The following is a 26,574-nucleotide window of genomic DNA, read 5'->3' as shown; positions in this document are numbered from 1 at the left end:
CCCAATAAGGGTTCCTATAAATGTCTCACTCAGAATATAGTAAATCTACAAATGTTACAAATACACTTACCAATTTTTGTAAAACCGTCTTCTGCAATCTTCACTTAAATGTTCAGCCCAAATGGTTTTGAATGCCCGAAGTCCTTTAGGGGTTTCAATGTACCCAACAACTCCAACAATAACGAGTGGTGGGGTCTCAAGAATTGTGACTGATTCCACTACTTCCTTTTTGTTCACCTCTAAAAGTAATAAAAATTAAATGGTCCAGTAATATGACATTGCTTTAAAGGAAAAAACAAAACTGAAATTATGAAAGATTGAAGATTAAACAAATTAGCAGCTATAACTGAATGGTATTTTATAGATGGAGACTGCCAAATCTAGTGGAATCTCACAAACAGCAGATTCCACAAGATTTGACAGTGCATGATATAAATGGAGCAAGGTGTAATGATTAGTGCCACACATTACCGTAGAAAAAATGTTTATTTATTATTTTTTTAAAATATAAGTTACATAAATGTGTTCTGCAAAGGACAGTATTACTGGGATTTCATGAGTTTTCAATCATAGTATGTTTGAAACTTATGGTTTGAAAGCCAAAAGATTGAAAACTTCAGGATGCAGGCTGTACTTCTTACAGAAGTGGATTTCTGTTATGAGAGCCGACCATTATGTGCCACCTAATGTGTTATTTTGTTTACTGAGGTCTCAACTTGTCTTTCTATACAGTACATACTCTGGGAATTATTTTAAATTATGACATCTTGCATCATATTATTTTTTCAAATAGAAAAAGCAGCACTAAGAACTGACCCTTGCCGAATTCAAGGGTCAGTTCATGACTGCAAGATTGCTTCCTTATAATTTCTGAATACTGTCAGAACAAATGGAGGTATTTTGTTTCTCGGGCAAGATGTTTTTGTGTGGTGTTTTTTTCTCTAGAAAGTTGTATTCGTCACCCAGCTTAACAGGTAAGTGGATCACAGAATGCACTTGGTTTACATTCACAATACACTGATAGCTTATGCTATATCTAGTGTGCATAGCCATCAACATAACACACTTGAGCGGGCAGACCTAAACTGAATAGGATTGGGGATTAAAAAAAAAGGTTGGGCTGAATAGGCATTAAACTGGGTTGGTAAAATGTGAAATTTTTGGCCAGTGCAGGCCTCTAGGCTACATTGTCCTGCTAAGCTGTTAGAACACACCGGAGATATTCCAATAGCTTGGTGGTAGGACATTGTAGTTTGTGTATTATAAAGTACAGTTTTAATAAAATTCTTCAGTTTTACCCATTGAAAAGAGGAGTGACAGAGTTCTAAAATATTTGACGCTTTAACAGTTTTCACATAAACACATACCTTGTACATTCACGAGCAATTGACCCAACTTAATTAGAAATGAAAATGACTTTAATTCTGTATCCATTCTACTTCTCTCTCTCTCTAACTGTGATTGATTTATCTGTGCATACAATAAAAGAAAAGTCCCACTGCAACTAAACAATAAGACTACCACCACAAATATAATTCCACATCTCTCATATTCCAGCATTACTTTTCCTAGTCTGTAACAAAGATACTTTTAAAACAATTCGCTAATATTATGCAGGACTTCCAACTTCCAAAGCTAATCCCTGCCTGATTTCCACTTTCAGTTACTGACATCCATATTAGTTTTAGTCTGAGCACATGGTAACAATGAGCTATGGATATGGCCCTTTGTAAAAGGGATGTTAAAGATTAGAGTTAAACATTAAAGGGTTTCTGAAACTTAGCAAAACATAAAGGAACTTTATAGGTTTTGTAGTAATAATGAAATTACTACCACTAAAATATAGCTGTAACCACAGAACTATGACAGCTATATGGTAACAGGGATCATACAGTATTTAAAAATTTCAGAACTGTTTTAAATCAGTTGATTTTACTGAAATGATATACAATATACAGTGGGTACCATTTATTGTGATCACTTTGGGACACAGCTTAAATGATAACAATAATTGATAAAACAAGAATGTAGCTGTTCAGTGTTGTTTATTGATCCAGAGAAAAAATGAATACATAAAAAGGTGTACGTGAACAGAAAGAAATATTTTAATTAAACATAAAGAAATATTTTAATTTGACTGTCACCATTTCATTGAGAATGCCATTAATAAAAATGAAACTGTCAATATTTCTAGAAATCCATAGTAACCATTAAAAAGGTTTGGTTTGGTTTTTTTTTTTATTTTTAGGAGCATTAGCAACTAAGGCCATATTGCTCCAGGAATATGCAGTGGTTATTCCCTGACCTTTCCGCATTCTCCGTATTTGGTGGTCACAGGCTCTAACCCCAGTCTAATCAAAAAGCATGTGCTATGCACTGCTGCTCCTGCCCACCTGGCTACCGAGGCACCATTTTAAAAAGGATTAATGCTCTAATGTAAAACAATCAGACTAGAAGGTTAATCCTTTCACAGAATAACAAAGTTTGAGTTGTTATTTAATCATTCCCACTGCATGTGCACTGTGATAAGGCAAAAAAGCAATAACAATCTGAAGTGCTGATTACAATAAACATTTGATTGGGACTTCATAAAAATGAAAACATACAAATAATAACTATCTGTGATCACAATCAGTGGCGCACACTATTTTCAAGGGACTTTCTTACACCGTGCATTTGATATCCATATTCTTCAGAACAGCCTTGTTTGTTTTGTAAGCATTGCACCTTGTCTCCTTTTAAAAAGAAACTGCAAATCATCACCTGTGTGTTATCATAACTATCAAAAAGTTAATTACAAATGGTACTTAATCTTTGGTTATTTTAAAACAAAATTAGTTTAGTACATAATGTAAGCTTAGTTTTATAAAAGTGCAAAAAAAAAGCAATAGTCAAATATCAGCTAATTCCAGTCTTTATTGGAACTTATTTTATTTAGTCTATATTAAGTGAAATAATTTTAACTTACTTGAGCCAGGCTTATCCACTTCTCTTACAATATGAGTCATACCAGCTTTGTAACCAATAAAAGCAGTTAAATGAACAGGCTTTGAAGCATCATCTTTTGGAAAAGCTTTAACTTTGCCCCTGTGGCGCTTGCTTCTTTTCTTGGGAACAAATCCCATTGATCCATGGCGAGGTGCAGAAAACTTTCTATGTGACTAAACAAAACAAATGAAATAAACAGGGAGAAGGTAAATACATGGGACAAATAACATTAATGAAGAAATGTTCAATATACAAGGGGTGTTCATTTAATTCGCAGACTGGTTCAAGATTTTATGGTTAACACGCAAACTTTCCATAGCTGGCGGCAGAGTTCGCTCTGATTGTTACTGAGTAGACTGTGTGAAAATGCCAATACTTGTTGAGCTAGTGGTGCGTGAAGAGTTTTTTAAGCCACGTGTCACTGACGAATGTTTTGAAGTATCACAGAAATACAGATTAAACAGCAATATGCGATTTGTTGTGTCAGACAGGGCTTAAATGCTTGTTTGTTTGTTATTTGGTTTTTAGGAGCATTAGCAACTAAGGCCATATTGCTCCCGGTGTATGCGGTGGTCATGGGCTCGAACCCCGGTCTAATCAAGGAGCATGTACTACGCACTGCTGTTCCTGCCCACCTGGCTACAGAAGCGCCGGCTTAAATGCATTGGAAACAAAGATGAATGAAGCGTAAGGTAATAAGTGTCTTGGTAGGATGGCCATATTCTGGTGTGAAGTGGTTTCTCCATCAAGACAATGCCAGGCCCCAAATGGCTAATATTGTGCAGGCAGTGATCACTGCCATATGTGGAGGTTCTGCCACACCCCCCTTATTCACTGGACTTGGCCAAGTGTGATTTCTTCCTGTTTCTGCATCTGAAGAAAGCTCTCTGAAATGCAAGTGTTTCGCATCCGACACAATGGAAGCACTTTGCAGTCTTTCGAAAAATGGCTTGCAAGAAGCATTTAATGCATAGGTATGACGGTGGCAAAAGTGTGCAAAGTTCAAAAGAGAAAGTATTTCAAGAAGAAATCCGCACAAGATTCAGATGACAGTTAAGATAAGATCTTGCACCAGTCTGCAAATTAAATGATCACCCACTGTAGTTACCTACTTTTACATTATCAGTATTTTTCTTGCCTTCTGTGAAATTTTACTCCCCTATAATTCTCTATACACTTTTAGTCATTAAATATGCCTTCAATAAACAGTTTTCCACTACATGCTTTTGTGGGTATCTGTGTTAAACTTTTTACTGGTGGGTAAAATTTCGGTTTAACTGAAATAGTTGGCAGCTAACTTTCACAACTCTGTATATGTGCATATTTATTTCATCATCTTGAATACACTACCTAAAGCCCATATGTAATAAGAATTATTATTATTAACTATATGGTGCAAGGAAGCCTGAGGTTTGTTGTACCAGCCAAAAACAATTTCCCAAGTTACCCTGAGAGAGAAGATCGCCAAGAAAGAGAAGAATGATGATATCCAGCTTAGGACCCTGGGTTTGCCAAGCCCATACTCACCAGATGCGAGCCTCTGGGGTTAAATTTGAATGGAAGTTGGGCCTGTTGTTTTTGTGTTGCTGTACCTTGTTCACTCTGCAAAACAAGTGAAATTTAGTCAACTTTTTAGAGCTTTTCAAAATTATAAAATAGAGCCAACTCTGTTTGGCCTTATATAAAGAGTTTCATGTTTTTTTCTGGCAATGGTCTTATTCTCTGACTTTGTAAAGTGCTGCCTGGTATAGCCAGCCATTCTTTTAAACATCTTTTAAATAAATGTAAGATTAATTTTTTTGGCAATGCAATATTTTGGAAGGTAGTTTTTTTCTTTTTCCTTTTTTTTAGTTGTTGGCACATCGGCTTCTGTGGCCATAATGCACCTTCCAAGGTTTTTGCATTACACTGTGATCCAAGCCCGAGGCGGGATTTGAACCTGCGACCTTTGGGTTGCCAGGCAGGCACTTTACCTGCTTGGCTAGACCGGTCGGTGGAAGGAAGTGAAGTAACAGAAAAAGGCATTGTCAAAAGTTTAATCTCCCATTTCTAATTAAAATGTGTTTGAAATTTGTCCGATACAGGGCATTCTATTTCAGATAGCAGTCTGTTGTTTATTTCTATTTTCTACAAATGTTTTGCCATTTTCTTCTCTCTATTAAAAGAAGAAAACAGCAAAACAAGATTAGAAAAGATGTTAATCTACATGAAAAACCCTCCTTTGGGTCAAGTACACATCCAAGAATGGTAATACAAAAGTTATAGTTTTCAAAAAAGCAGGGAATGGTAGGCACTTTTTTTATGCATTAGTGGAAGCCAATTTTCTTCTATCTGATATGTTTTTTTTAGGTTATAAATAATGTGGTTGCCAATAGATTGTCACTGGCCATACATTCTCATTACGAGTATTATTTGCTCCATCTTAAATAAATATCATTTCACTGGTGAATAAAATGTGCTTGCACACTTTAGAATTGACACACATCTAATGAAATTCAACACTTGAAAGTTCAGTCGTGATCCTCATAATTGGGTGCTGTGCTCATTGCAAATGGTACAAACGTAAACAGTCTTTACTTAGCATTCTCCTCCTACTACCAACCAAATTAGGAACTCCAAAGCAAGTGGATATTCTCTTAATATGGCAGGAGCAACAAAAATTGCAATTATCCAACTCAGCAGTCTCAAGCTTCTCATTTGTATACTATGTAATAGATGTATGTTTCTGCATCATCCTGGTATTAGGCTGCATGTACCATCAGTTTTTATACAGTAGCAATATGGCATAGAAGCAGCAATTCCAAAATGGGGGAGGGGGTGTAAATTATTGCTCTTGACAGGGAGAGCTTTTCCAGTTGATATATTTCTGAAAAACAGTTGGCCGTAATCAGTCTTCTGTGTCAAAGATTCCTAAAAAGAAATGTGAGACTGAGTTTTTTTTTTCTCTAATTAAAAAATGCTGTTGCAGCACTGTCACTTATTGAAGGTGGTGCAATACTGGAGCAACTTGTTGCAAAAACAAAATTTGTTTTGTTGCAAATGGTATAATCATTGTATTCACAGGTTGGAATCATGCTAGCTGCAAAACACTTAAAAGGACAAGTTAGTCATCCCAACTTGATATAATACATAATACAATCAGTCCTCGTATAGCACGATAGTTGTGTTCCTAGAAACCTTCGTGCAATGCACAAGGTTTTTATTTTCTCTGCATTCTTTGTAATTCTCGGCTTTGCCTCATTTAGGCCTATAGCACGTGCATTATCACATGGTCTTTCATTTCGCTCAAAGCGTTTCACAATTTCATATTTTTTCTCTATCGACAGAGGCGGACTGGCCATAAGCCTTACTGGGGAAACCCCGGTGGCCGGTGTGATTTTGGCCATAAACCATAGTATGAGGCCACTATAAATTTTCCCGGATAAGAATTTTGACCCAGTCCACCTCTGTTTATCGATATTGCTTTTCTTTTTCTCTCTAAATCTGTAGTGTCTTCACCTGGATGCTTCCTGTTCACACCTTTTAAGAATTTTACTCATTTTTAGGGAATAAAGCACAATTACAAAATGAAGAGGCAAGCTTGATACACATAAACAAAGCTGCGCGCGTGTAGCAACTGAATAAACAACACCATAAAGGCAGAGCTACACTATTAACACCTCACATTTTACTAAAGGACATTTCTAGGGGTTACTACCATAAAACAATAAAAACAATTTCCAGTCGCGTTTCTGCTAGTGGAATCTGTTATAAACTGTTAGTAAACTCGATCTAATTGCATTTGCGATTATACCGATTGCTGAAATTGTGTTGGTTTTTACGTTATTATGGTGAAATGTGTTTCCTTCACTGATATAAAAAACATAAATACATTTTCAGAATCTTCTCTTCATTCCTATCGTGTTGTGTTCGGTTGGGGTGATTCTGCATTCGACTGCCATTTCTTGTAAACATAAAGGCGAATCGTGCATAAGCGAATTCGGTTCGTGTTATATAAGATATCGTTCCCCTATTTATAAATTGTGTAGTGCAAACACGTGTTATACGAGGACTGACTGTACAGTATTTTCCTCCCCAAAGATTCTAATTATACAGATGCTAATCACACAACAAAATACAGTACAAGTTTTCCTTATAAGTGAATAATACGCTACCTCTTTAAAGTGCTAAGCTCTGATTATTTTCGGTATATTAAAGAAATTAAATATACTGTATATACAAAAAAAAGTAATAATAATAATAATAATAATAATAATAATAATAATAATAATAATCAAGCTTAAGTGACTTTAAATTTATGCCTTTTCTGACTGGTGCCCAGAAAATCATAAATAAGGGGTTTAAGTATTAGACATATGGTGCAAGGAAGCTCTAGACCTTTGCAGTACCAGAAAAATAAATAAATAAAAAAAAAATAATAATAAAATAAGTTACCTACCTACCCAGATTAAATCTTTTTCCCTAATAAGTTGTTACACATGGAGGCAACTTTAATTTCAGTATAATATTAGCAACTCACTAACTTAAAGAATACTTCCAGCAATCTAGTCTAAACTCTCCACATTCTGCAATTTGAATCTATGGCTCCCAGTTCTGGAATCATTTATAATGGTGAAAATTTCATCTTCATTCATTTTATCTTCTTTTAGAGCCTTTTAGATATCAAGTCTCCTTTCCTTTAGAGTGCTCAGTTACCAAGCCCTGTAGCCTGCATATTTGAATATTGTTTGTCCTCCTGCCAATCTTGCCAACACAACCAAATTGGACCCTTTCAACAAGCAATTTTTTAAAAAAATAATTTTATTGTTGAAAATTTCTGTTTCAGTAGCACTATTTGTCAGGATCCTACTTGAATAATCACTTGAAATGCAGATCACAATTATTACACACAAATGTGCATTTGGTTTTGTTGTAGAACAAAATTGCTCTTGATTAATCAGCAGGCACATTGAATTTTATAACACAATTATTTGGTTGAATCTCCAATACTGGAGATTCAACCAAAGCTAAAATGCTTATAGTATGATTGATTATCCCTCCCCCTCCTGATTAACACACCACATTCAATATAAATGCAATAAACTATTCATAAGACAGTCATTTCAGAAATTTGATAAAAAATAATTTCAAATGACTTAACTTTTAAATAATTTCTCTGCAAATATTATATGCAATGTATATGATGTACGTCGTATTTTTTACAAAAGCCCCAAGTTGCGTAGTCAGTTAACATGCTTATAAGTTAATGCAAATGCACAAGATCTGCTCACAGGTAACTACTAAATAGTTATAAAATTGGCATCATTATGTATATCTCATATTGTGAATACCTTCACCACAAATTGCCATGATATGCACTATCTCAAATAAGTAACTGTTCACCATAGGAGAAGACTATTGTTACTTATTCTCAGAGGATGCCATCATCCAGACAGCACTGTTTCGGATCTGATTGGCTCCTCTTTGCTGGGTGGGCAGGCACCCTAGTGTTGCAATGATGGCAAGGCAGTAGCTCCGAAACGGTGCTGTCTGGGTGGTGAACTAATTCACTGCAAGTTAGTCTGGTGAGTTTCTTGCCAGTAGGGCACTGACAGAAGATTCATACCCAAGTAAAATGGTGGACGTTGATGCAGATTTGCATAAAAATTTGTCATCAACTTGGAAAACAGCTTCAGAGACATGAAATGCTTAAACAAGCATTTGGTGATGATGCTATATGAAGAACAAACTTTTCAATGGTATCTGTGTTTCGAAGGCAGCCAAATTTCAGTTGAAGACACTGGGGATTATCAAGTCAGATTGATGAAAATGTGCATCAAGTTATCCATGAGACAGATGGCACATGATATTTGTGACATTCTAAGCCTATTGTACAGTAATATTGATACATTTTAACTGAAAATTTAAACAAGGCAATCTGGCTCAAAATTTTTGTCCCATTTGCTAAATAACGAACAGAAACAGCTTTGTGAGCAGGAACCTGAAAGCACAGGCCAGAAAGGACAAAAACTTCCTTTCCAAGGTCATAACAGGACTAGGTTTATAGCCCGGAAACAAAGCAGCAGCCCTCTGGCTGGAAAAATCCATAATCTCCACACCAAAAAAGGAAAGACAGGTCAGATCAAATAAGCACAGAGAACATGCCGATTGTTGTCTCTAACAATGAGGGAACTGTTCATCAGGAGTTATTTTTACCAGGCTAAACTGTAAATCACCAGTTGTACATCACAGTCCTAAGGTAATTGAGGGAGGATGCCAGGAGAAACCACACAGATAAATGGTGCACTCAGAATTGGCATCTGCATCAAAACAATGTGTCAATCCATATGGTTTACTAGTTCAATAATTTTTACCCAAAACAAAATGACATTGACCTCCCCTCTGACTTCCTGTCCCCCCTAATTGAAAATGAGGTTAAAATAATGAAGATTTAAAGACATTGCAAAGATTCAAGCTGAATTGCAGAATGTGTTGGGCAGCATGAGTTAGTTACTTCACACAGTAGGAAAAGCAATGGGATTGATTATAAAGGGGACAACAATATGCAACTAACATTAAATCTAAATTAATTTTATTTGTTCAGTTCAGAAACCTTCCAATCGCGCCTCATATAACATATACAGGTAGCTCCAGACTTTACAAGTTAATATGTTCCTAACATGTGCTCGTACAGCAGGAATTATTTCTCATAGATGTGATGTTAAAACAGGGGGTTACGTTCCGAACAATGAAATTTGACCATAGTAACATTAATTAAAGGTCAACAAAATAATAATTTATACTTAAACAATGATCTATTTATCCTAAAAAATGAAAACAGCCTTAAAAATCAAGCAAATTATTATAAATTATTTATGTTATACAAATGTTAAAGAATGTTTATTCTTCATCATCGACTAAATGCACACTCGTTGATGGTTCATCACTCGTTAGTTTGTTGAAAGCACAAGGAGAGTCGTCTCTGGAAATCTTCAAGAGTCATGTTTTCAAGAGTCTTCTTTTCTTTATAAATTTCATGATAGCATGCACAAGCATTTTTTAAATCTGTAGCAACTTTTGTAGTGCACTGGAAATTTGAATTTTGTGACTCAAAAATCTCAGTTGTTTTTTCTGCGTTGAAAACCTTTGTCAAGCCCCGAGAGTGAAGGAACGAATAGGAGTTTCAGCTGCTTTCTCAACTTCTTCACATTTTGCCATTTCATTTGTGAGCTCTCCATTATGTGTTTGAAGCAATCAGTGACATCAGTTGTAGAAACCCCAAGCTGCAATTGGTTAGCAACATTTATGGCTGCTTCTGTTTCATTTTGTATGATCTATGCTGGTTCTTGAAATCCTTCAGTTATCAATAAACTGATGATCATGTTCTTCTTTGTAATTTTGTCCCAGGCTCGTTTTGTTATTTCGATTGCATCTAAAATATGGAATTCTTTAAGAGTTGAACCTCCCTCCTTATCTCTACCTGAACAAACAAACACATGCACAATAGTACCATATTGTATAGCTACACGAGTGGTTTGAAATGCCGTAATTATGAATGTTTAACATTTATTTATTGCAATTAGTGTTCATATTTTTGATTATGTTGATACCTGAAAAAAATAACTTGTATTTTTGATTATGTTGATACCTGAAAAAACAAATAACTTGTAAAGTGGGAACCACTTTACAAGTTATTTGTAAAGTGGGAACATGCAAAATGTAGAGCATGCAAAAAAGCCATTAAATTTTAATACTAAAATTTATTATAAGAAAACTTTAATACAAAATCAGATGCAAGCAAGACAAAGTGACCTTCCTTTCAGAGAGCAAAAACTAATGTAGAGGCCATAAAATATATTGAGAGCAATTACTTCCTAATTCCTTCAAAACTGTTACACGGTTGCCCTCTCCACCCCACTGTAAAAAGAATATTTGTTACTATGCATTCACCATAAGTAAATAAGATTTTATTACTGCCAGATCAACTCCATACTATTCCTAAAGGCTAATCAAAGTACGTATAACATAATCAAACATCACACAACAACGGTTTTTGGGGACAGTGATGTAACTTCTACAATGCAAATACTCACCACCAGTACATTACAAATACCCTCCCTGTTTTATTTTCAAGCACCAGTGAACGGGAAAAATTGTTTTTTTTTAAGGACAACCGCAAAAATTTCCAGTTCTGCTCAACAGTGCTCTTTGAGAGTAGAGATACCAAAGATACCGCTCAGCCTGCAATATTTGTACGTGGAGTATTTTTAACTTTCAACATTCTTGAGAAGTTCTGGTACCTATCAGGGGACTACCACAGGAGCAGACATTCTTGAAACATTGCTGAAATGTACTGCAGACATGAAGTTAGATATATCAAAGCTAGTGTGCGTAACAACCGAAGGAGTGCCAGCAATGGTTGGAGAAAAGAAAGGTGTTATGTTTCTGCTTCAAAGACACATGGAAGGCCTCGGAATTAAACACAAAGTCTGAAAAACGCACTGCATAATTCACTAGGAACCACTGTGTGCTAGGCCTTCAAATTTGAAGGACATGATGGACATAGTGGTGAGGGCAGTAAACCTGATCTTGTCTCAGGGATTAAACCATTGTCAATTTCAACAACTTTTGCTGGAAGCAGAGACTCAGTACAGGGACCTGCTCTACTTCTGAGACTTTTGCTGGCTCAGTCAAGAAGCAATGTTAGGAAGAGTATATGCTCTGCAGGAAGAAATAGCTACATTCCTTGAAAGTAAAAACATGAATGGGAATTTCGAGATCCCAAATGGCATTCACATCTGGCATTTCTGGCAGATTTAACATTCCGTTTAAACAACCTGAACTTGCAGCTTCAGGGAAGAAATCTGCTGATACATGAGATGTGTGAATACATCATCACCTTCAAAACAAAATTACAACTGTGGGAATGCCAGTTTGAGAAATCAAACTACTCTCATTTCCCTAAACTCCAGGCGATCAAATAGACAGCAACATATTCGTGACCGTGATAAGTGACTTGACACCTATTTCAGGCTGTTTGCCACTGTTTGATGCGGAAGTGAATACCTTACCAGAAAATGTTTAAATGGAATTTACTAAGACGCAGTGCATTTGGATCTATTAAGATCCAAATTTCATGCAGAGGCCGTATCGCTACTAGAGTTCTGCAAGAAATATCATCTTGAATCTGGGAAATATACCAAGTTCGTAGATCACACAAATAAAAATGGCATTGGTGTTCAGTAGACATGTGTGTAAGCAACTCTTCTCAAAAATGAAATATACAAAGAGCAAGTTAACAACTGACTGATGCCCATTTAGATGACATCCTGCACCTGGCCTCATCCAGTCTGTCGTCTAATGTTAAGACTTTAGAGTAGTGGTTTTCAACCTTTTTTTAATAACGGCACCCCTAAGTAGTTTATTTTGTCTTGCGGCACCCCTATTCATTTTTCTGCCTGTTAGAACCAATTCTCTCTCTGTATATATATATATATATATATATATATATATAAAAAATGTTATATGATAGTTATTACAATATAATTATAAAAATTACATTTCATAATAAAAATAATATATATATATATATATATATATATATATATATATATATATATATATATATATATACAGTATATAATTTTATTCTTTATATAGAGGTACTCAGTAAACATCAATTATAGATCACCACAAAATTAAAAAGATATTGTACACCTTTTTATAATGAAATAAACATAAATAAAAAATATATAAGTTTCATTAACTTAAACTCAAATTACATGGCACCCCTGGAATGTTGTTGTGGCACCCTGGTTGAAAACCACTGCTTTAGAGCAATAAACAGCATCAACTCTCACACTAATTGCTTGTCCTTAAGACATAATATTACTTAAATAAAATAAACAATATTCATAGTTTATTATTTTTACTTTTATTTATTAGCTATAGAGATGAATGTAGCCCGCCATACACTCAACATGGGCTCTGGCCCCTACGTGGAAGAAGGCTGCCGACCCTGCCTAAAAGGAAGAACCTGTACACCCTCTCCCACCTAATGGACATCAAAATCTATGCAACAACCGAGAATCAATTTCAAAAGCTACTCTGGATCACTGAAGAGTTCAGCACTGACATCAGATGCAATTTTGCACAGACAAAGGCAAGACCCATGGATTGAATACTGTTTAGCATTAGCATTAGTAGAGGCATATGATGCAAGAAAGCAAGCTTATTCAGCATCAGCCAAAAAAAAACAACCACTACTCCCATTTCACCCCTCCGTTCGTTCGAAATACCTGTCCAGCTGAGCCTTAAATTTGTTTAGGCTATCAACTTCAACAACAAGCGATGGGGGTCTATTCCACAAACCAACTGTCCGCTGGCTAAAGGAAAAATTTCCGCATATCTATCTGACATCCATCCTTCCTCAATTTGAATTTATGCCCTCTCAGTGATTATTCTGAGCAAGAGGAAGAATCCCATCGGCATTGAGCATTCTCAAGCCATTCAAAGCCTTATACACCTCTATCAGATCACCTCGCCGATGCCTAGTCTCCAGGCTCTGTAATTTGCAAAACTTAAGCCTTTCTTCGTAAGAGCAACCCTTTGTTCCATTCACTAATCTTGTTGCCCTTCTCTGTACTCGTTCCAGCAGCTCTACATCCTTCTTGAAATGAGGCCTCCAGACCTGTATACAGTACTCAAGGTGTGGCCTGACCAATGCCTTATACAAGGGAATAATCACATCCCTGTCCCTGCTAGAAAAATTCCTGTATATCATTGACAAGACACCATGAGCTACTCTTGCAGCTCGTCTGCACTGCTCAGAGAACTTCATATCTGCCTGCACAATTACCCCCAGGTCCTTTTCATTCTCTACCACTGTCAGCGTAGTACCAGAGTTGATACGTTGATCTGGGGTTACTGTTTCCCATATGTAGTACTTTACATTTGTCAATGTTAAACTTCATTTGCCACCTCTCAGCCCATCTGCTCAACCTTTCCAGATCCTGTTGCAGCAGCATAATTTCAGTAGTGTCCTTAACAACCCTGCCAACCTTGGTATCGTCTGCAAACTTGGACATTAAGCCTGATACACCATCATCAATATCATTTATAAATACAGAAAACAACAATGGACCCAACACTGAACCCTGAGGAACTCCACTAATAACATTAGTCCACGTTGAGCAGTGTCCATTGATTACCACTCTGTCTTCTGCCACTCAACCATCCCTTTATCCATAGCAGCAATTTGCCTCCAATGCCACACTTCTCCAATTTGTGCAGCAGTCTTCCATGCACAACAGTATCAAAAGCCTTTCTAAGATCCAAATATATAATATCAAAGTTATTCCCTGCATCCAGTTCTTTTGTGACTACATCATAGTATCCAATCAAATTAGTCAGACAAGACCTGCCCTTAACAAAACCATGCTGTCTGAGCTATAACTGAATTCTTGTCCAGATGATCCTGCAGTGCTTCTTTAACCAGTGCCTCCATTAATTTTCCTGGAATCGAAGTTAAACTAACAGGTCTATAATTACTTGTGTCAGCCTTTGATCCTCCTTTGTGAATTGGGGTTACATTTGCACATCTCCAGTCCATAGGTACCTCCCCTGAGTCCAAAGAAGCTCTCATAATTATGGCTAGGGGTTTGCTTACTTCCTTTGCTGCCTCCTTTAATATAACTGGATAGATCCCATCCACCCCAGGTGCCTTTTTTATGTTTATCTTCAACAATCTCTCCTCCACTTTCCTCTCAGTTATTACAAAATCATCCCGCTCACTGCCAATGTTTACTTTACCTACATCATTCTCCTTCCTGAATAACTCCTCATGCGTGAATGTAGACGCAAAATACTCGTTTAGATTGTTAGCCACCTGAGCAGGATCCTCAACTGTTGAACCATCAATATCCAGTGGACCAATCTGATTCATCCCTTTCCTTCTTGAGTATGTAAAGAACTCTTTTCTGTTTTTCTTTGCCAAGGATTTTTCGTAGTCTGCCTTTGCCTGCCTAATCTCCTTTGTGACTTGGTTACAGACCAACTTATATCTATCATAGGCTTCCATGTCACCCATTAATTTGTATGTATCCCATGCATTTTTCTTCTCTACCATATGTCTCATTAGTTCATCTGACAACCATTTAGGCCTGAACCTTGAACAATATTTCTTGGTTGGTATGTAAAGCCTGGTAGCTTCCAAGATTAGTTCCTTGAATGCTTCCCATTTTGAATTTGCTGTTGGTAACATCATCAGTTGGTCCCACTGTATAGAATTTAAATACTGTCTCAGACCATCATAGTCGCCTTTACGAAAGCAAAAACCCTTCCCTTTACCTCTGATGGTAGTTACCTCCTTGAGTAAATCCCACTTCAGCACACTGTGATCACTGCCACCCAGTGGTTCCTTTATCTGCAGATTCCTAATGCATGAAGAATCACTACTGATAATCAGATCAAGAGTATTACTCCCTCTAGTTGCCTCCCGAACATGCTGGTGTAGAAAACAATCATCCAATAAATCCACAAAAGCCTTGCTAGTGTGTGAGTGACCAACCCACAAATTCCAGTCAATATCTGGGAAATTAAAATCCCCCATTATAAGACTCTCTGATTTACTGGCCCATTCTATTTCCCTGTACAGTATCTTATTATACTCAACAGAGTCATTAGGCCTATAGCACACTCCTACTCTCAATTTTGATTTACTTATGCTTATGTCACACCAAACTGACTCGACACTGCCCTGTCCATCAATGTCGACTGGCTTCACTTCCTTGGATTTTATGTGTTTTTTAACTAATAGCATAACCCCTCCTCCCCTCCTGTCCTGTCTATCCTTTCTATACACATTGTACTCTCCAAATTCCAGTTCTGCATTCTTTATATCTGTGTGACACCACGTCTCTGATATCCCAACAATATCTGCCTTTGATGTTTTGAGCAATACCTCAAATTCATCAAATTTATTTACTAAACTAGTAGCATTGGTGTACACGCAAGTATACATGCACCTGTTTCTATTCTTAGCTACCCTAACACAACCCATGTGTTTACTTGTACCGCAATGACTTCCAGCAGTCTCTGAAATATCCTGCCTCTTGTTTTTCAGGCTTCTGCTCATTCCAATAGAAGCAGTGCAAGAATCTCTTTCACCTCTGCCAGTGGCTACTGTTAATCCATTAGTCTTTGTCTCCCCCCAAGCTAGCAGTTTTCCGACCCACCTAACACTGCCTCGATAGCATCAGCAAATATTCTTGCACCCTTTCTATTTCACTGTATCCCATCCCTGTAGAAGCAATCTCTCCTGTTAACAAGTACATTCCAGGCTGAAAAAAATTCTACCCCTTGAGCCTTGCACAATCTTTCCAGGGCCGAATTGATCGACAAGGCTCTCATCATATACTCCCTCCTATCGTGTCTGGGCAGAATTGCAGACACTTTCGAATTCAACCCTGCTTCACGGCTTTTTTTCAACAGTGACCTGTACTTGTTAAGTAATTCCGTTGGTCTCCTACTCTTAATATCATTAGTGCCGACGTGTACAACTATATCACCTTTTGTGCCCTTAAAAGATGATGAAGAGATTGAAGCCATGACAGAAGGAGAGAGACAAATTTCTGCTAAATACCATCAGAAACTGTGCAGCCTGCTAAAATAAAAGCTGAATGGTGGGAACACTGTCACAGCCATAAACATTCACACAGTCCTGGTACTAATATACTCCTTCAGGATCATAGATTGGACCAACACAGCGCTGGAGGAGATTATGAGATCTACCAGGATAACGACAACCAAGAGCCCCCAAGACCACCCGAAGTTGCCCATCGAGAGACCATAACACAGTGGAAGGAAGGATTGACTGACCTCACTGAACCAGGGAAGAAGGCAATTAAGAACCTGGGGGATTACTTCCAGATAAGTACATCTACCAAGCCATAAGAAAGACAGACAAATGGCACATGTCATTCAACCTGAACAAGGAGACCACACTCACACATACAGAAGAAACAAAGATTGAAAGGTGGCCAAAGAAGACACTCCATAGCACACTACAATGACCTTACTCAATCATTAAGACTACATGGATAAGATGGCTTCTAAAACATGGCTGATAAACCGGCAGCTCTTCCCCAAGACCGAAGTATTCATGCTCGCCATTCAAGACCACGTAATCAACACCGAGAATTATATCACAATGGATCCTGGAATAACAGTTGACATGTTGACGATGTCCCCTAGCCTGAGAAACAAATCCAGCATGTCATCGCAGGATGCAGGGTGATCACTCGGATGGAGTGCACTCACAGACACAACCAGGACAATACATCAGAAGCTAGCACAAAAATATCATTGGTCAAAGAAAGGATACCATATTAGAAGTATAAACTCCAGGCCACACAAGACACCTTCCTACTCACAAATTATACTGGGACTGTGCCATAACAATGGACAAGACAATCCCACACAACTGACCAAACATAACCCTCAATGACAAGGGCTATCTACTTGATTGATATAGTGGTGCCCAACACCAGCAATCTCCATCAACATGAGCTTACTCAATCCATCCAAGGCCTTAAACACCTCAATCAGATCTCTTCACAGGTGTCTGGTCTCCACAAGATGCTGCAATTTGCATAACTGAAATCTTTTTTTTTGGTAAGGGCTCCCTATTTGTTCCCTTCACCAATATCATTGCCACTCTCTGCACCCATTCCTTCCTAAAATGATACCTCCAGACCTGTACAGTACAAGATGTGGCCTAACCATAGCCTTATAAAATGTTATACTTCAATTGCCACTTTCAAGCGCATCTGTAATTTTTCTTGACCTTACTGCAGTAATATAGCCTGATTACTGTCATTAAACACACACTGTCAACCTTTGTATTTTATGCAGACTAGAGAAATTAAGCCTGATATGCCTTCATCCAATCATCTAAATTAATATCATTAATATAGACAACAATATTACCAGAACTGGACAAGTGTTATTAGTGGGGTGCTCCACTAATAACACTTGTCCATCCAAGAACATTAGCTGATTGATAACCACTGTCTCCTTCTAAACCATCCCTTTATTAAAGCAGTAATTTGCCTTTATACCACGCTACTCTAATTCAGCAGTCTTTTACGTGGAAGTATAGTATCATGATATCAAATTTTTTTCTAAAATATCACATGATGCCAAATTTTTTTGTATACGGTTCCTTTCTTACTGCATAAAAGTATCAAATGATATCAGAAAGCAAGATTGCCCAATAACAAATCCATGTTGTGACTGCTGTATAACTGCATTACTGTCTACACGATCCTGTATTATTCTTTAACCCAGCGTTTCCCAAACTTTTTTAGTCACAGAACACTTTTCATCTCATAATATATTTACAGAACACTTACTAAACACAAGTTTAGTGGAAGCCAAAGAACTATTTGCTAATATTTTATTACATATGATGCACTATGCATCAGGAGCATCATTATTTCCAACACATGTAAAGACGAAATTCAAATTACTGTCATATTTTCGTTTTGGTCTTTTATTAGTTGGTTCCTGTTTTTTTACTTCGGATGAACAATCGCAGCCAACAAAAGGGTGCGATTGTTCATCCTCACTCCAAAGTGTGACAATAATGTGTTCGTTTTCATCGAGCACAGTTGCAATACTAGAAGTACTTGCTTCTTGTTTTAAAGTTCCTTTTTTCAACCACGAATTCATGGTCATTTATTTTAATAATAATATTTCAAAATACTGATAATTATCAAAAAAATTTTATACAAGGAAGTGAGTTTAGTTATGACATCGGTTCGCTTCCACCTCTCCTTCAACCCGTGTACGCCAGGCTAAATTGCATACGAATGGCATATTAGACCACTACGCTATGTTTTCGTAGATGGCATTACCTCTATGCAAAGCCCACTATTCAAAGGTGGTGTATGCTACAAATATGCAAAATTCATTTATTTTATTTTTTTAATTATTAATTACGAATTTTTGCAGAACACTTGTTCACATATCAGGGAACACTAGCGTTCCGCAGAATACAGTTTGGAAAACACTGCTTTAACCAATGATTCCATTAGTTTATCTGGAATAGAAGTCAAGCTGATGGGTCTGTAATTACTCATTTCACACTTTGAACCCTTTTGTCAATTGGGGATACATTTATATATCTCAGTCCTCTAGTGACCCCCCCCATGCTCATAATTGTGGCTAAAAGTTTGCTTACCTCTTTGCTACCTCCTTAATAATAGGATAGATCCCATCCACATATTTGTGTTCAGCTTCAACAATCCCTTCAATTTCCTCTGTTACACATAATCATTTAGTTTCCCACAAGAATTTTACACTTCCAGCATCCCCATCTCTAAAATATTCCTCACATGTAGATGCAAAATACCTATTCAGATTTTCAGAAACCTGAACAGTATCATCAACATTTAAACTATTAATATATAGTAGACCAATATATGATTCATCGCCTTCCTTTAATATTTACACAAGTAAAGAAGTCTTGCTGCTTTTCTTTGCCAGAGCCCTCTTGTAATGCACCTTAGCTTGCTTAATCTCCTTCCTAACTTGACCGTAGACTAGTTTATACCTGCTGCAGGTTTCTGTATTACATAAATAATTTGTATGCACCCATGCATTTCTTTGTCCTCCTGCCAATATGCCATGCACATTCTTTAATGATACCGAATTGAGGAAAGACAGTTATAGAATGTGTGTGGAAATTTGCCTTTAGCCAGCGGATAGTTGATTGGTGGAACAGACTTCCATCTTTTGTTGTGGAAGTTGATAGCCTAAATAAATTTAAGGCTGAGCTGGACAAGCATTTGGAATGAATGGAGAGGTGAAATAGGATTTTTTTTTTTTGGCTGAGGCTGCATAAGCTTGCTTTCTTGCATCGTTTGCCTCTACTAATGCTAATGATTTCTGCTCTCTTCCAAACACATGCCTCCCTCCAAGGTGGCACAAACAGCTTAACATATTCTTTAATGATACCGAATTTAAGATTGTTGCCAGACCAATACAGAAATTACACTCTATAGTGAACAATTACCCAGTCCTTTCCTCTTTCGTAACACAAATAAATGACCTGGCTATACATTTCTTGCGGTAATTGTGACCCATCTTATAAAGGATTGATGCGGTTTCTGCTGAATTTTCGGTTAAACAACAAGCATCTTCAATTCGTGCTTCTCATCCAGCAGCATCAGAATTAGCCTTTCATGCCGTTAACAAAAAACATACTTTTTATTCAACGAGGCCAAAATATTGTCCAATATAATTATGAGACTTAATTGCAGAAACCATCAAAATTAAATTACACAACAATTCTATTAACATTCGCCATCCACATCTAATATCTGATTCGTGGTCTTTTATGTGCATACACAAAGACAAATAATCTCTATTTAAGATTCATGCTCACATATACACCACACCATAATTTTCATTCCTGTGATCATGACATACAGTCGAACAGCGTTGTGAGCTTCAGGAAGGAAAATCGTTTTTCAAAGTTTATGCTAAACGTTTTAAATTAATTGTTTTCAATTTATTTTTTACTGTAATCATTTTGCGTTAATGTTATATTCATTTTAATTTCTGGAGAGTATCATAAAGAAGTGTTCAACATATCATATTGAGGTAAATTGCTTATTCTTCTACAAATTTTCTAGAAATGTTATATGTATATAAAAAAGCACCTGTCAGGTGCCACACAGCCAGTTATGTTATAAGATTTGTGCCAACATTGAAATACCTCTATCCACAACAATCCCGTCACTTGAAAATGAAGCCTCGTATTCCTTTAACCAAAGAAATCATCTCTTTGGACAATACTCATGTGATGGCAATGTGGTTACTTTTGTTCTGCACTGCCAAATTTTGGAACCTTGGTGATCTTAAAATTATGCTTGTGTACTTTTTTTCATTAATGTTTTGTTTGGGACCAAACTTGATATAAAGAAAATAGAACAGGGCCTAAGCAGAAGTGTATTAATGGCAGAAGATAACATTGGATCATCAACATGTTATGTTTTTTTTTATGTGCAATTAATAAAATTGCACTCTTAATCTCCCCATTTCTTACTTTATTGTTGTTGGGTTTTTAGGAGCATTAGCATCTAAGGCCATATTGCTCCGGGGATATGCGGTGGTCATTCCCTGACCTTTCCGCATCCTCCGTATTTGGTGGCACGAGCTCGAACCCCGGTCTAATCAAGAAGTGTGTGTGTGTGCTATGTACTGTTGCTCCTGCCCACCTGGCTACGGAGGCACCATTTCTTACTTTGACTCATTATTTCTGCATTAAAAATAAAACTTTCTAGATAAAAGAAAAATTGAAAAATAAACAGCACCTTGAACCCCAAGAAGGGCCGTTACTTAGAAAGTCTACCATAAAGCAGTCCAAACAAAGACTTACGAGGAATATTTAAGATCTTTCCCATAATAATTACTTGAAAATATGTGAATGTAAAAACATGAACTCTGGAAAGGAGTGTTATTTCACTGCAATCATTCTTATTAATTATTTTTGGGGAGAGCTTTGGTTGACTACAAATAATAAGTCCAGCTTTTTTTTTTTTTTTTTTTTAATATATAACTCCTCAAAGAAACCAACATTTAATTCTGTTGTCAAATTTGAATATTTTGAATTAAGAAATATTTCTGAATACATATTGAAATCTATAGATTTCCAAACAAAGCTGTGTACCAAACAAGGCAAAATGGAAAAAAAAAAAAAAAAAAAAAAAAGAACACAAGCATAATTTTAAGATCTTTTTGCACTTAACAGTTTATTGATTTTGTCAAGTTGTGAAACAGAATTTCATTTTCATTTTATCAAAATCAATATGGAATACCTACACATATACAGGAATGTGTGCAAGCATAATTTAACTTTTACACACTTCACAATTAATTCTCAACTAAATCAAGTGCCTGATAGTTTCATATTTTATTACTGTAACTTTTTTAAAAATTATCAGATTTAATAAAAGTTGTTACATATACCTGTATGTATATATATATATATATATATATATAAAGCATCCATAAAATTACTGAGTTTAGGTTGTAAAGATGTAAACTTATAGTTAAAGTGTAATATATAGAACACCCAATTAATGCCATCAAACGATCGAACATTACAAAGTTCCTTGCAAAATAATTTTCCTGTGTTGGGCTTATTATTTTATTATTTTATTAATTTACTTAATATGATTTATATTTTGGTTTTCATGTATACTGGAGATATGGCAGGACTATGGCTATATGGATTTTCAAACTTTAAAGATATTTACTTTACACTATAACGTATCTATTTAGTATATATATGTATATATATATATATATATATATATATACACACCTTATTCTAATTTATATTATATATATGAGGGGCATTCAGTAAGTTATCTACCTAAGGTACTTCCCATAGTTATATTTCAATGATTCACGATGTTCCTACGTATCTGAACTTGAATCATACTAATTTTGATCCCACTGTTTTTATGTTGTGCTGCTGTAACAGAAGGAAGAAAGACACCTGTATCAAATTATGGATTTGGTAAACTTGGAACATCATTCAGTCATCAAGTTTCTCACGAAAGAAGGAAATGAACCAAAGGCCATACATGAAAGTATGGTGGAAGTGTATTGCAACAGTGCACCTTCAAAGTACCAAGTGAATTTCTGGTCACAACAATTCAAGTGGGATAGAGAGTCCATCGAAGATGATCCACATCCAGGAAGGCCTGTAACACTGACCACTCCAGAAATGTGTCAAGCTGTGGAAACTCTTGTGCTGAATGACAGATGTTAAAAGATATCTCAAACCTCTAGGGAATGTGACACATCTGAGGGAACAGTTATAACCATACTCCACGAACATTTGGGGATGACTAAGGTCAGTGCAAGGTGGGTCCCCAGATTTCTGACCTCTGTGCAAAAGCAATTTAGAGTAGTTGTGTTGTGAAAATTTTGGAGCTTTGTGGAAGGGATCCTGAAACTTTCATCTCCAGAATTGTTACAGTGATGAAACATGGGATTCTGAGACCAAACAAGAATCAATGCAATGGAAGCACAAGGGTACTTCCCAACCAAAAAATTTCGGACACAGCCTTCGGCTAGCAAGATTATGGCAACATTTTTTGAAATGCTAAGGGAAGTCATAAGAAAAAAAAAACACTGGAACTTTCCACAGGTGTGTTGCTTCTTCATGACAATGCACAGGTCACATGCTGTTAATGCTGCTTTGAAAGACTGAAACACCTTAGCACAGATCTGGCCCACAGTGATTATTTCCTGTTTCAACACCTCAATTAAAACGTACTTTGCCCTACCAAATTTTTTTTAAAAATAAGCTTTTTTTGTAAAAATTGTGAATTACCAAAGAGCAATTTCTTTATTAATGCATGTGGAAGTCTAGTAATGTATAGTCACAAAAGGTGAGGTTAGGGCACAGCAGCCCCCACCAAAAGAAAAAAAAAAAAAAAAGCATTCAGTTGACGTGCATCAACAATCCTCACTGTTAATGCTTGTGAAATTGTCTAGTAATGTACAGGCAAGAAGAATCACCAGCTGTACGTGCGAATTTTGTTACTTGTTTTTAAAAAAATTCCATTTTGCTGGGGTTTTTTATTTCAGCTCCCACATGATGTGATCTCTGTATAATGTGCATTTTTGTTACTTGATTTAAAAAAAAATTGCAGTTTTGCCATTCCCTTTTCATTTTAGACTCCAACATATTGTTATGTCACAGGTTACCACACATTGTTATCTGCCTGTAACATGCAGTCCAGGAAAAGAGAGAGAACACAGTGAGTGGGCAGTCACAACCCGTAAAGGTGGAGATTCAGTATCGGGTACCCCTTCTAGACTGCTAGCAATATGGCTGTGATTGAAGGGTGCTGACTCCGCCCAGTGTCATGCAATCTCCTTAACATATGGAAACACCTGGCATTGGTAGGCACGAGGCATGCTTAGGTTAGGACCAGGTTTGTCCGCACATGGTTCATTCATTTCTTGTGATTTGGTTACGAAACCCAATTTAATTTCGAAAAATTAAAAAAGGAACTTATGTTTATTGGTATTATTCTTGGCTGAATAATTCCAGGGTGTGGGGGCTGGATCCCCCCCACATAAAATAATAAAATAATAAAAATTTTAAAAATATTAAAAAATAAAGTGACATAGCTCTGTGATTGGCTGATTACGATTGCATCATTCCCAGGCTTACATGGTCAGCACATGGTGAAATTCATTTTGGTTAGTGCTTAATTTGTACAGATGTCCTGTTGCTTGCTGCTGTGAAATCTCCTTTGTCACAGTTATTTTTTTGTTTCTTTCCGTTCAACCTTAGAGAAAATGGAATGAATCAGTGTGAAAATGTTTGGGTGTTTGAAAAATGAAGGATGCAAGAATGTGATTGAATGGTGCCAGAAAATTAATTTGATTGCATGCGAATACAAATGTTTTCGGTGTGAAAGGAAAATGAGACTGGTCGAGCAGAAGGATCGTTCGGATGGTTTTGAGTGGGTCTGCCAAGTGAAAGGGGCCAATCCTCATTATTGTAAGAGATCTGTGCAAAAGAGGTCATGGTTCTCCATGACCCCTTTTTCACAGATCCACTCAGCAAGCTCAGTATAATTGATGTGCTCCTTCTAACCTATTATTGGATTGCGAAGGTGTCCAACGATTGTATTATGAATGAGCTTGGTGTTGGGTCCACGACCATGTGTGACTAGAGGAGTTTTTGCAAAGAAGTGTGACAGAGAGAAAGTGGTATGATAAGAGGAGTGAATGTTATTGTTGAGATAAATGAGAGCAAGTTCAGTAAAAGGAAGTATAATAGAGGTAAAAGAGGGAATGGGTGTTTGGTGGGGTTGAATAGGGTACAGGAAAGTGTTTTTTCTGGGTCACTGAAAATAGGAGTAAAAACGTTCCCCTAGACATCATTAAGACTTCCATATGGCTTTGTACCATCATAGTATTGGACTGTTGGAAGTCATATGAATGTCTGGGAGACGAAGGGTTTAAACATCTCACTGTAAACCACTCAATTCATTTCAGCGACCCAGAAAGAGGGGCAAACACTAACACAATCGAGGGAACATGGAGTGCCATTAAATGGCAACTGTCATTAAGCAAAGTCAATGATCATTTCGACTCCTACCTCGAAGGGTATATGTGGTATATGTGGTAAAGGAAACATTCCAGCAGCAGCGATTTAACTCTGGAATTTTTAAAAGCTGTGAGCTTAGTATATAAACCTGAAACCGAGGATTGAATGAGGACACCCAACCGATGAGGTAAGTGTTTTTCTTTGTCTCAGTTCAATCTAGAACTGATACAAAGATATGTTGGTACACTGCAAACAAGTCAAAAAAGTTGGTCATCTGTCAGATCTGGCACAACCCTCATTGCAACAGATTTCATAACCACTTTAAATTATTTTTACAAGTTTTGTGCCTTCTTTTGCATTTATGTTATGAACTATTAATTTATTTTCTTTAAACATTTTAATCCCAACAGTTATGACAAATATTTACTCACCAGTTTCAAGCTGTTGATCAGCTTGAAACATGTTAAGCTCTACCTTCTGATGCACAAAAATTGCAGGCTACCTTAAGAGAGGGAATATTACATAGGAAAGTGCTATTTTAACCAAATAAACACTTATTTGGTATATTAAAGATGCCTACTGGTAAGATTTAAGACTTTCTACTTTTGGGAATGATAAACCACTTCAGTGCAAAACAAATGTGCAATAAAGAATGTAGTTTTATTTTAATGTAGGAATCATCCATGCATTTTTTAAACAATGTAACAAATTAACCTTATCAAAAAAAAAAAAAAAAACCTTTCCAATGCTGTTTCATCAGGAAAATGCATGATCTAACAAAGTCTCAGTGCAATGAATATAATTTCTTGTCCATTACACGAAAGAATCATTATTCTGAATTGGGGCCGAAGAAATGGGTTTTCTATAAAAAAAAAAATAAATAAAAAAAAAACAGGATAACAATGCTGAAAAATCATTGCAAAAGTTGTGTAAAATTTTTAACACGGCTACTTTCTTTTATTCATGCTACAACCACAAACCTATTAAATGCCCAACCGTATTTCAACTCTGAAATAATAATACTAAATGTGCGGTAGATTTTAAAATGAGAAATTTTTATTCACATGACCATTAAATAAGACATTTCACAAAATTAACCTAATATTATGCTGATCAAAGTTTAATAACACATTATCCTCCCACCCCGCGTGAAGAATAGCACACATTATAACACAGTTCACGCTATATAAAACATCTCAATAAGGATTGAGCACAAAGTTGATGAACACCTAGATTAAAGTAAGCAATATCATACATCACAAATTTCTAATACCATACAATTAAATCCATTAAAGATTATCGAAAATGACAAATTAAAATAACCAACAAAGAAAGTAAATTTAAAACAAATCAAACTGCGATTAAAACAGATTATAAATTTGTACACAAACCTACCATATTTTCTAAATCGTTCAAAAGACTTCCAGACCACACAGCCTAATTGCATGAAAGACACTAGC

At 36.4% G+C, this 26,574-nt stretch overlaps 1 protein-coding gene across 1 annotated transcript in view; it reads right to left on the bottom strand.

Moving 5' to 3' along the window:
- RpL3 (ribosomal protein L3) overlaps positions 1-26,574 on the bottom strand; it is a 92,632-nt gene extending 66,058 nt beyond the window's left edge. Inside the window, exons 1-3 of the mRNA XM_090381908.1 lie at positions 26,510-26,574; positions 2,969-3,161; positions 71-239 (exon numbers count right to left, since the gene is read on the bottom strand). Coding sequence (XP_090238034.1) covers positions 71-239; positions 2,969-3,161; positions 26,510-26,512 — 365 coding nt within the window. The 5' untranslated portion in view covers positions 26,513-26,574. The remainder of the gene's footprint in view (positions 1-70; positions 240-2,968; positions 3,162-26,509) is intronic.

This window comes from Mastigoproctus giganteus, chromosome 9 (assembly GCF_048544385.1).
Source record: "Mastigoproctus giganteus isolate SK-2022 chromosome 9, ASM4854438v1, whole genome shotgun sequence".
In the NCBI taxonomy this organism is placed as follows: domain Eukaryota; kingdom Metazoa; phylum Arthropoda; class Arachnida; order Uropygi; family Thelyphonidae; genus Mastigoproctus; species Mastigoproctus giganteus.
The sequence above is the reverse complement of the archived record's forward strand: the minus strand, read 5'-3'. Positions and strand labels throughout refer to the sequence as shown.